Source organism: Antedon mediterranea, chromosome 9 (assembly GCF_964355755.1).
Source record: "Antedon mediterranea chromosome 9, ecAntMedi1.1, whole genome shotgun sequence".
Classification (NCBI taxonomy): domain Eukaryota; kingdom Metazoa; phylum Echinodermata; class Crinoidea; order Comatulida; family Antedonidae; genus Antedon; species Antedon mediterranea.
Window position 1 is genome coordinate 22,683,991 of NC_092678.1, and position 18,889 is coordinate 22,702,879.

Consider the following 18,889-nt stretch of genomic DNA (forward strand, 5'->3'; position numbering starts at 1 on the left):
ATGGCCTCCCATAGTACGTGTGTTCTTTGTAACTGCATGTTTATTCTCGAAGAATTTGTGGTTTTAAAATGATATTGTTTGTGTCGCGGAGATAGCTAATCCAGATATATTGTTATCTGCAGTTTGTTGTATATTCCAATGTATTGGTGATGAAAAAGAAATATAAAAACAAGAACGAACCTTTTGTTGTAGTTTATTGTACAAATATTAAAACGCTTATAATGTAGGACTAGTAAAATAATACTGTAAGCCTAATACATAACGACACAGTATCGTTCGAATATGGTATACTGTATAGGCCTAGGCCTACATAATCCTGGCGCCACCAGGCTAAATTAGGAGTTGTTATTCAAAACAACTTAAAATGGGAGAAAGTTGATTACATGGTTAAAAGAGCCAACAAAAAGTAGTTTATGTTGAGTAATAAATGTGATATTCTTGTAGTGTACAAAGGTTATATATATCCTATACTGGAATATGCTGTTGCACCTTCAGTTGAAGTTTTCGAAGCCCTTTTGAAAATACAGTACTGTTTAGTTCTTTAAGCGCTTTTGGACAATCTGCTTTGATGGTTAAAAGCGCTATAATATAACAACATAACGTAAATCGGGAGTTTTAAATGTTTGAACTTTTGTTTATTCATGTTAAATATTAATTTAAAATAATAACAAACGTATTATCTAAATTTGTTTATTTTGCATTTAAAAGAAGACCTTTATCGATGCACTAATAATGTATTAAATTATGTAAACATTCAGGACCAGAGGCCTATTGTATTATGTATGAATACATTCACCGTGCAAGGCGACAGAACGGAACAGTATTAGGTTTCTGCTAATCACCATGCAATCATTCTTTTTCTAATGTTATATTATTATTCTGTTTCTAAACACTTCATAGATTTGTCTGCGTTAGAACCTAAAAAGCTAATAGTATACTTTCTTACCATGTGTAAATAATCGTTCGTTCTTATTTTCTTGCATTCCTCGGAATTGAAAGTTTCAATTTTGTTAGACAAGTAAAATCCAGCTAGTGCCTCTGACAATAACTTATATTGATATCGATAAATCTCCATAAAAGAATCCTGAACCATAGAAGAATCTTTGTAAACAAATCCTAAGCTTAAGGCTAAGTCAACTAAAGTTTCATTTAATACTAGTTTACATACGTCATCTTTAGTAAAATGAAGTAAATTCTTTTGTAATCTAATATAACTAAGTTGTCCTAATATTAGAATTGCATTTTTATACTTAGTCGGAAGATTGCCATGTGGTATCGCGTTTTCTTTACGCTCATCAGGTCTGTTAATGAACTGATTTAAAATGTTACGGACAATTTCATTAAACAAACGTTTAAAATCTTTAGGAATAATTTTTTCATTTTTCCAAATAATACACGTTGTAAGTAACAGCATTGGGGATGAAATTATTTCACATATGTTTTTGTGATCACCACTACAAATGCTTGTATCAGTTGAATCAAGTTTCAATTCTGTAATCAATGACTTACCTAGTTCAAAATTTCCAACATAGTTGAAATATTTATTTATATATTGCTTTTTGTTTTTTGCGGTGAATCCCTCTAATTTTACATGTACGTCATAATGATTATACAAATATTCAATAAAACCTGGCCGTGAAGTAAGAATAACTGTGCTGTATTCCATTTCTCCTATTGTTAATACTTTTGAATTAATCCCAAATCTCAACTCATCTAATCCATCTATCAGAAGGACTATTTCTCTGCCGTGTTCCTCTATAAAGGTTTTTCCTCCCTCATTTACATCAGTGATTACATCAGTGAAGCTTTGCGGTTCTACTTCTATGTCTCTGACGTTTACAAGAAACAATATTTTACCATCAAACGTAGTATCGTTATTTGTAGCCCAGTTATAAGATATATATTGAAGTAATGTTGTCTTTCCAATTCCCCCATTTCCAGTAATCAATACCTTACATGGTTCTCTGGACTTTATAAAGCTCAATAATTCTTGAAATGTGTGCTTTGTTTTATCTTTAAAATTTTCCTTTTTTGTAGTGGTATACATTTCTAGTTCAGTAAACATCTGTGACAAATCATAGTTAGATTCTACATCCAACATCGGCGGTGTTCGTATTTTTTTTTGGTATGCTTGTTTCTGTTGTGCTGTTAACATATTTCGAATAGTCTCATCTGAAAATGACGAATATTCGCAATGAAAAAAAAATACAATCGAAAATATAGGCCTATAGTGCAGGAAATAGCAACGTCACATTTGAAATAGGCTTAAAATTATAAAATAAGCTCAACTTAATTAATATAATTATATTACCTTCTCTTAATTTGTGGTCTGGATATTTGTTTGCAAAAACGTGGATTGTTATGACACCCAAGATTAACAAAACAACGACCATTAGTAAAGCTATAAACACATTTTAAAAAGTACATGATTCATTTATTTTGTATTTACTGTTGCTGAAAAAATGACAATTCTGTGAGTATCAGTGGCTGGATCTCAATGGAGATACAAAACAGCGAAAACCTAAATCAAAACGATAAAGTAAAACAGCCAAAAAGGTTAGCAGAGCTTTCGGGCAACACTTAGCCCTTCATCAGTGCAGTGCAAGCGCTGCCTGAGTGGACAGAAATAAAAGAAATAAAACAAAAGAGGCATAAGGCTGGTGAATAGAGGGTGTAGATAGTATTGTGTAGAAAACAAAGAGGATAGCTTGCCTGGTAGATATAAACAATTTATATATATATATATCCTCATCTTTATCGTTTCAAATTAATTAATTAAATTTCAGTATATCACCGGGCGGTTTAGAATTAATGTTCTTTGCCTCTTGTGTTTATATATTTATATATATATATATATATATATATATATATATATATATATATGAATGAAGGGCTAGTGTTGCCCGAAAGCTCTGCTAACTTTTCTGGCTGTTTACTTTATTGTTTTGATTTTGCTTTTCGCTTTTTATTTTTGTATCTCCATTGAGATCCAGCCACTGATACCCACAGCATTGTCATTTTTTTCAGTAATTTGCCTTTGGATTTTTATATATATATATATATATATCCAGATATTCATTCATTCATTATATCCAGAGTGTTAAAGAGTCGTTATCCAATCGAGTTCGAACAATACCATGAAAGCCCCAGTGGTCTAATGGTTAGGACATCTGCATATCAAGCAGGCGGTCCGAGTTCGAGCCTCGGTTGGGGCGACTTTTTCTCATTCTCACAGATTTCCTCATCTTTATCGTTTCAAATTAATTAATTAAATTTCAGTATATCACCGGGCGGTTTCGAATTAATGTTCATTGCCTAATGTGTTTATATATATAAAAGTATCTCTTCGGAGATCCCGCCTCGTGTATAAAAATACTGAAAGATGAGGGCGTATCAATTTGATCTCTGGTGCGCGTGCGTACAACTGAGGACTAGTGCTGTTCCGCCGTACCACGCCGAGAATGTTAAAGAGTCGCTATCCAATCGAGTTTGAACAATACCATGAAAGCCCCAGTGGTCTAATGGTTAGGACATCTGCATATCAAGCAGGCGGTCCGAGTTCGAGTCTCGGTTGGGGCGACTTTTTCTCATTCTCACAGATTTCCTCATCTTTATCGTTCAAATTAATTAATTAAATTTCAGTATATCACCGGGCGGTTTCGAATTAATGTTCATTGCCTAATGTGTTTATTTTTCTCATTCTCACAGATTTCCTCATCTTTATCGTTTCAAATTAATTAATTAAATTTCAGTATATCACCGGGCGGTTTCGAATTAATGTTCATTGCCTAATGTGTTTATATATATAAAAGTATCTCTTCGGAGATCCCGCCTCGTGAATAAAAATACTGAAAGATGAGGGCGTATCAATTTGATCTCTGGTGCGCGTGCGTACAACTGAGGACTAGCGCTGTTCCGCCGTACTACGCCGAGAATGTTAAAGAGTCGCTATCCAATCGAGTTTGAACAATAGCATGAAAGCCCCAGTGGTCTAATGGTTAGGACATCTGCATATCAAGCAGGCGGTCCGAGTTCGAGTCTCGGTTGGGGCGACTTTTTCTCATTCTCACAGATTTCCTCATCTTTATCGTTTCAAATTAATTAATTAAATTTCAGTATATCACCGGGCGGTTTCGAATTAATGTTCATTGCCTAATGTGTTTATTTTTCTCATTCTCACAGATTTCCTCATCTTTATCGTTTCAAATTAATTAATTAAATTTCAGTATATCACCGGGCGGTTTCGAATTAATGTTCATTGCCTAATGTGTTTATATATACATATATATAAATCCAAAGGCAAATTACTGAACAAAATGACAATGCTGTGGGTATCAGTGGCTGGATCTCAATGGAGATACAAAAATAAAAGCGAAAAGCTAAATCAAAACGATAAAGTAAACAGCCAGAAAAGTTAGCAGAGCTTTCGGGCAACACTAGCCCTTCATCAGTGCAAGTGAAGGAATTTGGATAACGTCATAGTATAAAGCTGGCAAGTGCTGCCTGGGTGGACAGGAATAAAAGAAATATAACAAAGGGAGCCAGGGTGGAGTCTGAATAAGAGTAGAAAACAAAGAAGGTAGCTTGGTAGAGATATAAACAATTTTGGAATGAGACTAAAAAACAGCTTAAATGGTGTTTAATATTGAAACTTAAATTTTGGTAGTCAATGGAATAATTTTACCGATCTGGGAGTATGTTCCAAATGTTAAGTCCAAAAGGTTTTGTGATTTTAAGTAGTAATTCCCAGTGGTTTTCTTTGTCTTTGCGAGTTTTGTTGCTCCATTTGACATCGTGGTCTATTGCAATAACTCTGAAATTTGCAATCGAGTGACCAGCTGAATTAAAATGTTCGGCTACAGGTTGATCAAGCTTTAATGTTTTGATAGCTGATCTATGTTGTGTCATTCTCATACGGAGAGTGTTTTTTGTTTCTCCAAAAAATATATGTATTATATGAATTGATATTGTTAATTCATTAAAAACAGACATTTTTGCTAGGAGATTACAGAGCTTACCTTTGCATGCATGTTGTTTAACCTTAGACTTCCGGTTAATAGCTCGAATTGACACTATGGTAGAAAATATAACAAATATCAAATGACATAACCCACAACACTCATTCTGAACACTTAAACTTAAAATGGAAAATAAATGATGATTTAAAGATAAAAAGAAACAATTACCTTTTGGTAAAATACTTACAGTTATTTACAGAATCACCAGATTTGATTAAAAATGTTAGTCCATTTGTTCTTAATATCTCAATGAATTCCATCATCTTTTTTTCTGAGAGAATATTCTTTCGTTCAAGATCCATAATCAAACTCCAACTATCCTTATACTCAGTAGACATTGTTTCGTTAAAAGCCTGACGTAACCTTAATGTATCGCTAGATTTCATCTTATATCCAAGTCGCATTACACTCTGTCTGTATTCACTAAATGCCAAAGCTCTCTCTTCTCTGCATGGGCGTGGGCATACCATTTTTAAATCTGTTATTTTATGTATTTTCTCCCAAACGCCATCCTGTTGTGTTATAGTTATGGTATCATATATAAGATTGGGATTGTCTTTATTCAGTCCTTTATGTTTACACAACAAGTTTAACAAATCAATCATTGACGACGTGTTCTCTAGTATACCTTTATCTGGCACAAACTCTTTGTACAACACTTTAATCATCTTGATTGGGCAACGGTTTTCAACAAACCAATCTGCCACAGTAATCTTCAGCAGTTGGAATTGATCGTCTGTTAAAGCTGTGAAAGTAAAAATGCATATCATTGTGTTCTTTTATTTCTAAAATGTATATTATGATAATGAACAACTGCAACAGAAAACAACCACACGGGGTAGTACAGGATGTGACATGTCTCCTATATAACATTAACAATTCTAATATTATCTTAAAGATGTATTGTCCCTTGAAGCACAAAAAAATGAAGGGCAAAATATTCTAAATTTAAATTGACCATATCAAAGTAATATTAAAGTTATTCACTTTAAGTCGAACATTCGAGCCAAAAGCAACAAGTTTACGTAATTAACAGGTAAATTAGTTTGATTATTTCGTCTGGAAAATCGTCGCGAGCGAAAGTAAACAAAGATTTCAAACCATGAGTACGCATTATGCATATGCTAATTAGGATTGTTTATAACTCGTCATGGTTGAGAAGGTATTTTCACACAGATCGTGAGGAAGTTTTATGATTATGCATACAGAGTAGCCAAACAAGCGCGTTTCATTATGGGGTATGTTTTGATCGAAAACGTTGACTGGAAGTCAGAGTTATTTTTTTAACAAAAAAACGTCTGTATTTCAGTTAAATGATTTTTTTTCGACAAATTTTTGGTGATAGTTAATAACTATTATGATACTTCAAAATGACCCACCTTTTTTCGAAATCTGTTATTTTTTATTTTTTGGAATTAGTCAAAGGGACAATACATCTGTGAATAATTACCAACAAAAATGTGCAGCCTTTTGTTGTGTTAGCGAGATATTTAAGGTCAAAGGTCAGTTACTTTTATGTAACATTTGATGTCTCCTCAACCTCTGGGTTTAAAAGGATAAATGTAGTGTCATTAGGAGTCACAAAAAATACAGCTTTTACAACTTTTTAATAATTCCATTGGTCAGATATACAAGGTCAAGGGTCAATGACCTTTATTTAGTATATAATGGCTCCTAACTATTTAACAACTGCACACAAAAGGACGAAAGTGTTCCTGAATCGGTTTTACTGACCACATATATTCTTGATTCAGTACATTGTTTGTCTATTTGTGACTTTTACAGCTAGATATATATGATAATTCAATACTTATATATATTTTGGATTTTTGCCGCCATTTTGGAAGATCGAAAACTGATTGGGTGGCTCCCAGGCAAAAATCAATTAGTAGGTCTAAAAGAAGCCTCATGCCAAATTTGGTTCCACTCGCCTTAATCACTATATAATGTCCATTTTCACAAATGGAATAAACATCTAATTGATTTAAATGTAAATTATTAAGACCGGGATCTCGTTTTTTACTTATGTTTAGTATATTTTACCTGTTTCTGTTCCTTCCATGTTTTCTGTTGAACAAAGGTGGCGGTTGCTTATATTCAATATAGTATATATAGTATTTTGACAAAAGACTAGTTGCAAAATTGTTCCTGTACAGTAGACTGAATCTCACAGTTGACATCTAAAACGCAGTAAAGTAACGATAACTTAACATTGGTGGTGTAGACCTATTAATGTACGTATCTAACTAGATAAATTGTAAGAATAGTTGGTTAACATATTGTCGACAAGTACTTTTGTTAACAGTATATTAATTCTGTATTATTATATTTCATTGAAGCGACACAGCCACGTCACAATTAATGAATACCAACAACCTGATCAAAGGCCTTATAGTAATATCGTATCAAAAAATAGGTATGGAATGAGGAATTTATAGTCCGGTTTTACACATATATACAGTATTATATTCATTCATTTAAATGAGTATATAATTGTAACCATATTAGTATTTTGGTATTACTACTTTGGATATATGATGAGGTTGATTAAACATTTAAAACTATACAGAATCTAGACATCCTTGTGTTCAGTAGAATTGATCGTTTTTCATTAAATGTACCGGTTCACTGAATCATACATAGTATGACTAAATATACGCTTGCTCTATGCTATGTCGGTTTTAGCTTTGCATTTAGTTTTTCAACTTATGGAATCGATCATAGTATAACATTTTAGGTGGAATATTTTAATCAATCATTGTACTTCTTTTCGGCATTGAAAACTTCGTGTTCTAGGTCTATTTATAACTAACTAACTAAACTATTTTTCTCCCGCGTATGCTGTTTTTGACGTTTGTTTGTAACGTGATTTCGTTTAAAGAAATATAATAATCATTATCTTACAATGAAATGCCAACAAACTGCCTGTTGAGGGCAGTAGACTAATACATAAAATTATCATTTTCATTTATTACGTATTCTGTATTGTTATTTTCAATTATATGTAATTAGGACTACTGTTATAGGAGAATCTTAGAAATGATAAAACCAATAATATGAATTGTGAAATATAACGACATTCAGTGTACCATTTGGCGTTCTTTAGTTAGGCCCATACCACTATAGGCCTATTATCCACTATAGGCCTATACCACTATATGCCTATTATCCACTATAGGCCTATACCACTATAGGGCTATTATCCACTGTAGGCCTATACCACTGACAGTAGGCCTATTATCCACCATCGTATTTAAAAAAAAATGTTGGTCTATGCAAACTGTCGTCATCTGATTTTTATATTCGAATTATGCTATTATAAAAGAAACCCTGTTATTGACACCAACTGTGAACTACTCTATAATGTATATGTATTTACTATTTATTTATCTCAATTTATTCAATAACGCTAAACTGTTCTTTCCCCAAAGTTAGTTTTGCTGTATATTAATTACATAACAATTATAGAATCTTCTTGTCAAGCTCTAGTTATATCATCTAATTAACAGAATAAATAATTGAAAATAAAAATTCGATATTTTGTTGCTTAGTTTTCTGTACACATTATGCTTGGCATAAATCATTAAATTTATTTTATGCATTTCAATTAACTGGTACTGGTTCAGGTAACCGTCTACATAGATACATTCTGGTAGCCTTGACGTAAAGTTGTTGATTGAATTTCTTCTTATAAAATAGCATCGCAGATTTTCATTCAACACTACATTTGAGTTTATACATACTTTTAATATAATGCCTATACTTCGCCTTATCACCGATATTTCCCAATTTTGAAATTCTTTTTATTCTGACCGAGCAGTAGCAGTGTTTATTTCCAGAAGAATACGACACATTTCAGTTTGTGCTGAGAATAAACGATTTTATTTACCAAATTGTACAAGTTCTGATTAATTATTAAAATTTTAAAACAATAAATATCTGAAATATACTGTTACTGTTTACATGTAAGAATTAAATTTTGTAAAACTTTGAATGCGGTAGAAGTAGGAAACACAATTTATGTCACACACACGCAAGTCACAAATCAGTTTATTTGATCCATAAAGAAAAAAAAAATACAAAGCAAAAAATATAGAAAAGGACCAGGGAGACTTCCATTAAGGCCAAAAGCCGCATGCATCCCATGGAAGCTACCCGAACATTTTAAATAATATATAATTCTGTAGATTGTAATTAGTCTGGGCTCCAGACGGTGTTTTGTCTTAATATTAGTAAAAATATAAATATTTTTGCACATATGGCGTTTCATACGTGTATTACTTGAGTTTGGATACTCCGTCTGGTGGGGAAACACGCATAAGTCACGTGGTTTGACACCAAGAATTCTTGGTGCATAAATTATCCAGTTGACTAGTTTCAGCCGCATGCCATTGGTTACTCACTCGCAGGCAGTTTTAATATTCATATTTCAGAATTTCAAAGACTCAACATCTAAGATGATACGCATGCGCTATGCTACGTTTAGGCAATGTGTACTTGGGTACATTGATGACAGTTTCTGAAGGCTATAAATGATTTTATATGCCCAGTAGTCTGGTAAACATTTGATGGGATTTTTCCCAAGAACATGAAAACTCGTCTTGATATGGTAGGCATAGCTTCTCCGCGAAATCAAACATTGAATGGATCCTATTATTCGGAGATAATTTGATTTTATAATTCCCACCCAAACCCTGTCCTGTTCTGTGTTTGTGGTGGTGTAGCCCTATTGTGTGCCGGTCGGTGGTGGTATGTACCTTATTTATTGGCAGGTCATACGTACGAGTTGAGTAGCCCTACGAAGGAGGCCTAGGCCAGGACTGAACAATTAATAAACAAAACAACTTGGCAACACGATTTTATATTTCATCAACAGTTGTCTGGATCGTACATTCAGCACTGTACGTACTCGATCTTTTTCATTTTGAAACAAAATGATCATTGGTTGATTCGAAATCCATATTTACATACCGCCCGCCCCATATAGCCAAATACGGTATGATAACCTACGTCATTCTTATCGGACGTTTGCGGTCTGCAAATCGATTTCTATACGTGTTTCACAAGTCTGTATTTTCAGACAAAAATCGCGGTCGAAATAAAAACAAATAAATAAAAAAAAAAGACAATAAATACAGACTTGGGGCAAGTCTAGATTGTAATATGCAAAATACTTCTTTCATCGTCTAAAGTGAGTTTGCTGCCACCTATATTGTTTTGTTCACGCATGAGTAAGCTCATTTGCATTCTCCCTTCACCAGATGTATTTATGTTTATGGCGTTCCAGCCCACGTGTCTGAGATGTGTTTACTATTGCTATGTTGTGCGGAAGTTTTTAAGAAAGAAAATCTAGACCCGACATTTTGTCAAGCCAGGATTCAAGGAGTGACTACAGGGTAAGCTTGCATTAACTTATATTCATTGTAATGTAGAACTATTAGGCCTAGCCACATTTTAGTAGTACAGTGGTTAGCTTTGATACCCGTACGAGTAAAGTACAGTAGGGCCTGTCAATACTGGACGCATTCTTATAGCGTTCTTTCTTGTCGGTCGGTAATGCGTGTAACATGAATATTTATATCACTACCTTATTGAATATGCATGATTTCTGCATCGCATCATACGGAAACATTGTGTAATGGACAGATATAAAGACCATTGAGAAAATTTAAATTAAATTAACAATAAACAAAATTATACAATAAATCGAGTCAAATGTAATTTAATCAAGTTATATTATACCCAAAAAAAGAAAATACACACTCATAAAACTAATTTATAATTTAAAACGATTAATAAAAACCAATAAAATGTATCCTGTATAATGTATAATCGATATAATAAATTAAAATAAAAAATGTTATGGCCCGATAACGATCGACGTAAAATAGATAAACGTTTTTCCTTACATAAAACAAAATAGATTCAAATGTTATCATACTTCTAGGATAAACAATAGGCCAATATCAATAATAATAAATAACATTAATAATTGTTTTGTTTTAATTTTTATACATACCCTGTATTTAAAATAGATACAAAACAACAAAAATTAGTAATGAACAACAGGAAGATTGTCTCCTGATACTTTACTTTAAAAAATACCACAAATAATAGATGGGATCATTGAATATCCATCGATATTCAGAAGGTAGTATTTAAACAGGGTAAGTGACATTTTGATTCAATATACAAAACGCAAATACCGTAATATGTCATTTGCGGTTGAACAGCTCGAGTACAGCATCATAATGTTGAAGACAGGCCGATTTTTTTTTTTAAATACTATTTTGATAGATTTAATATACGTTTATACATATGTATTGATTTGCGATGAATGGAACATTCCAATCTCTGTTCCACAAGTGTCTATTCCCTCAGGCGTCGTAAAGGCAAGTACTGTATACTCATAACAGAAATTCGATCCATTTTTTTTTTCAACCAACCCAACCATTTCAATCTGTGCTGCAGAGGTTGGATATACATTTTTTTTCAACAGATAATGAGCTAGCGCTTTCACTCGCCGTATATTATGTACTCATCTTTATTATTGCAGTTAAACCACCCACATCACCACCCTTCCCTCACTGGCATGAGTAGCGTTGTAAAACCAGTAGAGGATGGGCCTACGGTACATCACATGCCCTAAACGCAGAACAACTTTGGAGGGTAGGGTAGGAACCAACTTAAGTATGAATTGGCTCTAAGAAACAATTGAAAACCATTATGCCTACTAATTAAGTTGAGTTAGATAATTTAATATTTATTGACCATTAAATCGAATTTATGATTTTGCCCGAATAGAGGTGGTTTTCACAAATTGTTTTAAATTATATAAACATATACACGTCGTAGTGATGTATCGTTACATGTACTATACTATTTCAATCGACGGTGATAGTTTCAACAAAGTATTAAATCGCAATGTTTTACTGTGTATAGTGGTATATTATTTGTAAAACATGAAAACAATTAATATTTCGTTACTAAATGGATAAAGAATATATTTAAAAATTGTTCTTCTTTGCACCCACCCTCTTCCCCATCCCTCAACCCTAATGTTACATACAAAACACAAATTAAGTTTGTTTAAATTTGACTTAAAAAATTTGTCTCATTTTGTGACAAGTTTCTCTTTCGGAAGTAATTCCCAGGGTGCTAATTTTAGTTCAGTACATAAATCATAATAATCATCATAAATGCATTGTGTTCCATATACCCAAAATGATACCCCAGGAACGCAATACTTTAACATAGGAAAACGGCCTCATATTACAGTGGTTTATTCATCATATATAATGCATTGTGTTCCATATACCTAAAATGATACCACAGGAACACAATGCTTTAACATAGGAAAACGGCCTCATATTACAGTGGTTTATTCATCATATATAATGCATTGTGTTCCATATACCCAAAATGATACCCCAGGAACACAATGAATTTTTATGTGCTCAGAAATCGATTGAGGAGTCGCACAAAAATGCCATGTCAAATAAATTGAATATATCTTCTGGCATGGGTTGACCAATGACCAGAGTTATCCTATTTATACACGTGTTGCTACAAGGTAGCCAACTGTCGTCTCTTCTGCAAAAAGAGACAGCGGGGGCATAGCCAAAACCGAGTAATGGTTCGTTTGCAGCTCCTGTGCAGAACTGCAACACACGGCCCAAATCGATTCCGTTTCGTCTTCCAGCTATAAGGAAAAAAACGATTGTTATAATTGGAAATGTTAGTTAATATTACTGTTGTACAGAAATAGAAATTTTACTTTGAATAAAAGGCTCTAGCTCAAACGTGCTCTTAGTTTTATCAGTTATTTTAAAATTTATTTTGCATGTACCACTCTTGTACACTATCATTTGTATTTTGTATATTATAGTTAACTTTTAAAAATCATTTTATCAGATACGTATATAACATCCGCATATATACAACAAGAATCATTTGTTACAGTGCATTTTTGTAAATTGCATATGTTTCTATTTACCGGCAACTTCGCGGAGATATGCTGTGAAGTTTTTATACGCGTTTTCTTCCAACATCCTGGTGTTTGACCCCTCCTCACCGCTAAACATAGGTTTGAGTAGGTGCGTAATTTTTCTAAAGGTTAGGGGTTTTGGTTCGTCTTGCTGTACCAAATAAACCATACTTGGCCGTTTGCGCAGCACCTACAAAAGAAACATGCTATTGTTATTTTATCTTCGTCCAACAGCGACCTGGCATCTGTTTAATATTGCTAATCTTACTGTAGGCCTATTCTTTCATTTCGTTTGATTTAGTTTACGTTATAACACTTTAATAATAATAGTGACCTTTAAACTAAATTCTAAACTTAATACTAAAATATATAGTTGCATTAATTCAGTCGCCTTCTCTGTCTGTCCAGTGTTTGAACAGGAGCTTTGGTATTAAACTCCCACTTATTTATCGCTTCAATTGAATTATTACCTATCGGACGAGTTCCGACGGTGACACTAATAATCAACGCTTTGCTATTACTTAGGCCTATATATCATAATTCCTAAATCTTTATAAACGAAAATGTTCTCATGATGTCGAATGCAAAATGTTTGGAGTGATGGACCACAACAATAAATAAGCAAATATGCGCACCAACACAAAAACTGTTTTGAACATAATGTTAAGAAGAACCTACCTCAACAAAACCTAAATAGCTGATTCCTTTAAGAAATTCAGCTTCTACAACATTTGCCTGGCATTCGCCCTTTACTACACTCATCAAGTGTTCTCTAAGTAGTGAGGGAGTAGGGCCATTTTGTAAGAGACAGAGCCCTACGAAATAATAACAAAGTATACACAATGAACAGATGTATGTTACGATGTTGCATTTTAATACACCATTATTATCCATGCCGGGTATCTATTCACTGGATGACACAAAATATGGATGTGAATCATATGAATATCAGAATAACAATAATACTGCAAACGTACCCATTACTAACCCCATACAATAATAATAGTTATTCGGAAGGCCGTCACTGATAAGTTGACCATTGTCGTCTAGCATCCTTTCTTTGCATGCGCGCAACATTTCTCTCAAAAATTCCTGTCTCGGCCCCCCTAAATCTTTAGCTCTTTCGCCCAAAAACTCAACTTCCAGTGGAACTGTTAAGTCAGGGTTAGGCGCCATGAGTTCGACAACTCCGTCAGCGAATAGGGTGTTCCTAGAGGGAAAAATTGTTTTTAACTATGATTTTCTTAAATAACGAACCATGTCGGTATGTAGTTTTTATCTGTCGTTTATAAAAAACAAAATAAAAACGGTTTATAGCAACAACATATGCGTACTTGATTTGTAATTTTAATATAATATGAAAGACTAACTAGATTTCGTAGGCCTACTGATTTGGGTGTAAATATAAATTAGACATGTAAAATTGTAATTACCGTGCAATAAACATTGGAAATGTGTCGCCTTCAATAGTTTCGGCATCGGTTGTGAGGTCGAGTGGGCGACCACGCATTACGTTCTTCTGAAACGTTCTTAGAATTTCCACAGGATTGTCAGTTTCGGTACTAATTCGATCGACAAACATAGTAAAGGTATAGTTAAATAGGTGTATTTCCATTGTAATTGTGATTAGCAGCAAGTCGATTATTAAATTATTTTAAGCTATGCTAATATTAAATGTTAGTTTCTCAGTTTTATCCACTTTTCTTAATTGTTATTATTATTACAGTATTATGAAAGAATGTGGAAGTTTTGTTACCTTCTAATTTGACTTCTAATTTAGTCGTGTTCTATTATTGTTTATACTTACACTATTATCATAGAATATTTTGCATAAACGTTATTTGAATTGAAATAACTTACGTTGTATTCAGCGTTTTTGTGACGGCTTCGTGAATATGTGTTTGCAAGGGGTTTAAATGTTGGTCTGCCTTTGGAACATCCCTATAACAACAGATGGTGTTATATTTTAATTTAAAATTGTTTGCGCCAAATGGTGAAGATACTGTGAACCGGGCTAGGCACACTGACAGAGTATAGTGTGTCAACCAGTATCTGATTGCAAATAATAAATATCCAGAAATGTTCTACGTTCCTTATAATTGAAGTGGGAATGTTATGGGAAAAACCCCTCCAGTCTCTGCATGCTTGCACCAACAATTTCCAGCACAATTACGCATTAGTACCATGCGTGTATAGGCTTATTTGTGAAATACTGGTTAATTAAAGAATACCCATGTAACTTAACTGTACAAAATGTGAACGATGATATAATAACGCATTACCTGTCAATTTCTAAGAACGGTAGTTCCCAATCATAAACTTCGTTATCGTCCAACACAATACTTTGTGAGTCCTATTAAAAAACGACAACTAACCAAATGACATATTCGTTAAAACAAAATCCAAACACCGCCACTTTACGAAGGTGATCGAACAGAGAAATACTGTTTTAGTACTGTACAACCCATTATAGAACATGGCTTTGTCTACAAATCATATAAACATGGTACAGCAAATGCAAACAAATAAGAAATTTAGGCTACATTTTGAGTATTTATATTTTCAATAGACTATACAACAACAATTGTTCTTAATGTTTCACTGTTAAAATAAGGCATGAAATAGGGAGAAAGGGGCGATGAGGGACTGAGATGTTCTTTAAAATTGCATTTTAGGGTAAACATAAACAGAACATTAACACACTAAAACCGAAGTTGACATTGACTCACCGTCTGTTCAGTATTTGGAACGTCGATCTGAAATAAATAAAATTATTTTGTAACAACATTGGAAGGTTTTTCTGTGATTTCCATTATTTATCATAATTTACACGCGTCGATTAAAAGACATGAACTGTTGTTTTAATTTATTACATTATTTTCTGTTTATTGTCAATATCCATAAATTAGCCATAGGCCTACTTACAGACTGGGATCCATTATCATCACTGTCGGAAACAGTCTGCAAGGAGAAAAAAAACACGTTATTGAGGAGCCTGATATTGTATGCTGCATCGATGTATATTCATTTTCCACACACGCCCAAAACCACGAATACCAATAACTAGTCATTTTCCAACACAATCATTTCTATTAATTGTTCACATACGTAATTGATAGTAAAGGGTTTTGTTAAATCGGAACAAATAATGCGCCATATAAACAATATATCCAATACTCACATTCGCCTGGCAAAACTCCACATGAGAGCGAATTTCTCCGGCATCGAATAATATCCCACATATGCGACATTTTAATTGAATGCCCGACGATGGGCAAACAATGTCTTCAAGTATAATTGAAGTCTGGATTGGTCTGTTTATAAAAAAATAATCTATTAGTATTGCATTTTTTTTTATAATAATAAAATAATTCTTTAAAATAGCCATGTGTCAGACTATTAAAGAAATACAAGTAAAGTTTACTTTCAAATTGCACATTGACATTTTTAAAAGAATAACATAAAATCACCATTATGCCTATTCCCTTATTCCATTTTTTAGATGTCCATATATCGACTCACATTTTTAATATACTGTATTAGTATTTTTTTTTTCTTTTTCTTTACAGACCCCTCAGGATAAAAACCTCCGGAGGGGTTGTCTTTGCTCCTTTTTGGCATTTCGTCTATTGCTCTGTCTTGCATTCTCTTTTTTTAACTTTGATTTTGGTTACGTTTAAAATGTTGTTGGTATTTAATTATTTATGTATTCTTGATTCATCGTCATATATATGTTTTTGTCCTCTGGTTTTGTCTTAATTTTATTTTTATATTTTGATGTATTTTTATATTATCATATGAGCCGGGAATAATAATAATAATAATAAACAAACCTCATGTACACGCGGTTGCTGCAGGCCAACTTTAGGTACTCGGCTGTACATGGCCCGTTATGCATTAGCTCCAGCAATGTTCTGCTGCCTTTCGCAGGCAACAGAAAATCGAAGCCGTCAAGGAGTTGTGGTTTATTGAATGCACTGTGAATAAAATGTAAAATGTGGTTTTTTTGTTGTTTATTTTACATTTGATTGTTATACACCGTCAATATTCATACAATGTTAATAGTATACCTGAATATTTGAGATTGGACATGTTCCTCGCAGCCGTCTACCTCAAATTGAATTTTCTTTTCGCCAATTCCATTGGCACTTAAAATGGCCTTTTCCTCCCGCGATGGGATAGTGGAATCACCGCAGTCGGCCAGACAAACAACAAGCCGTGAAAAATATCGGCATTTTTCTAAAATGAAATATGAAAGGAAATGGAATAATAATAATCCACATCAAAAGAAACCTTTAGTACGTAACTGTGATTGGTTGACAGTGTATTCAAAATAAAATGCTACACCAAATATATCTAGCTGCATGAATTCTCACTCATATGACTTATCACAAAGCAGTAAATATGTTTATAATTATTAATAATTCTAATAATAATGAATGACTTATAATTACTAATGCACATTACTCCATAAACAAACCATAGTGGGTACCGGGTGAACAGAAAAATCCCAATTATTATAATAGGCGAATGACTTGGTACCTTTTTTAAAGAAAGAAAGTTTTTTTTTTTTTAATTAAAGTTGTACTCACTTTTGGTCAAAGGCTTGCCGGTTGCGCTGTTGGAAGGCCTATTAAGCTAACGAATGAATAATACATTAATATTTATGACGACAAAAATACGAAATTTAGAATTAAATTATAATCAATGAGCAATACAATTAGGTTGTGATTGTATACATAATAAAAATACTTGTGCTTACACGAAAAAGACGGCTATGCTCTTGTAATATGCTGAAAGGAAATGAAAAAAAAAGAAATGAATGTTTTTGTTTATGTCAGAGCAAACATAAATTCTATGTATATTTTATATGCAAATGACAAAAATCAAAGTAATTTTCCACTGATGAATAAATGTATTAATATCAGACTTGACCATCAATTTCTGAAAATATATAACATAGGGCATACATTGCATAATTATGTTGATTTTCGTCTTTTCTGCTAACGGAAAGTGATTAAAACATATATCACTGCGTAAACTACTATTACATAATACCGTCAAACGGTATGTATTCAAATAAACACCCCGGACGTTTATTGTTCAGGGTTTTTTAGGGGGTGGGGGAGGGGTGGGGGGGCTTTATTCGATGGAGACGTTTATCGAGTGGGTGGGCCTTAATTTTTATTTTGGGCTTAAATTGGTAACATAATATGTATAAGCAAAATAACACCCCTTGATATGAGAAAAATAATAAATTAATACCAAGACGTGATAAAATACAGTACAAATTTTACATAGAAATGTGTTATGGTACAGTGTTGTGTATTATGAATGTGACGTGACGTTTATTAGATTAGTCCGCAGCAGCGTGAAAACACGATATATAGAACTAAATAACACCCAATAATTGTTCCTTATATATCAAACATTAGAATGATATAAACATTAAAATGCTACTTACAATTTATATCAAGAAAATAGGGAAAACTTCGCTACAATCCAACGGTCTCTCAAGTGAAGGCTGATAACACAGGCAAACCCTATTTGCATTTTGCCGCGTTTTTTAGGATGTTTTAGAAAAATATGTAAGGAATCTATCTATCTATCTTTCTTTTAAGATACTATTTAAAATGATTGATGACATACAAGTGATCTTAAGTTGCAAATAAAACACTTTGGTGCTTTAGAAAATAGCCAGGTACAGAATTGACCCCACACTGTAAAATGACACATACTTTTATTTTGTAACTTTACAATTTAAAACATATATCATAATGTTCAGTATTGTCTACAGTTTATTTTGAGCTATACTATCCAAAAGAATCCGATTTATAATAGCCGAGATATTTAGGTGGGAACATGAAAATCAAGTGTTTTTTTA

At 33.1% G+C, this 18,889-nt stretch overlaps 1 protein-coding gene across 1 annotated transcript; it reads right to left on the reverse strand.

Annotated features, from left to right (window-relative positions):
• Positions 1 to 191: 191 nt before the first annotated feature.
• LOC140059147 (uncharacterized) lies at positions 192 to 5,368 on the reverse strand. Its single transcript, XM_072104986.1, has 4 exons — positions 5,206 to 5,368; positions 5,019 to 5,072; positions 2,312 to 2,401; positions 192 to 2,172 (listed from the first exon to the last, which is right to left on the reverse strand). The coding sequence occupies exons 1-4, from the start codon at positions 5,354 to 5,356 to the stop codon at positions 875 to 877; spliced, it is 1,593 nt and encodes a 530-aa protein (XP_071961087.1). The 5' UTR covers positions 5,357 to 5,368; the 3' UTR covers positions 192 to 874.
• Positions 5,369 to 18,889: the final 13,521 nt, after the last annotated feature.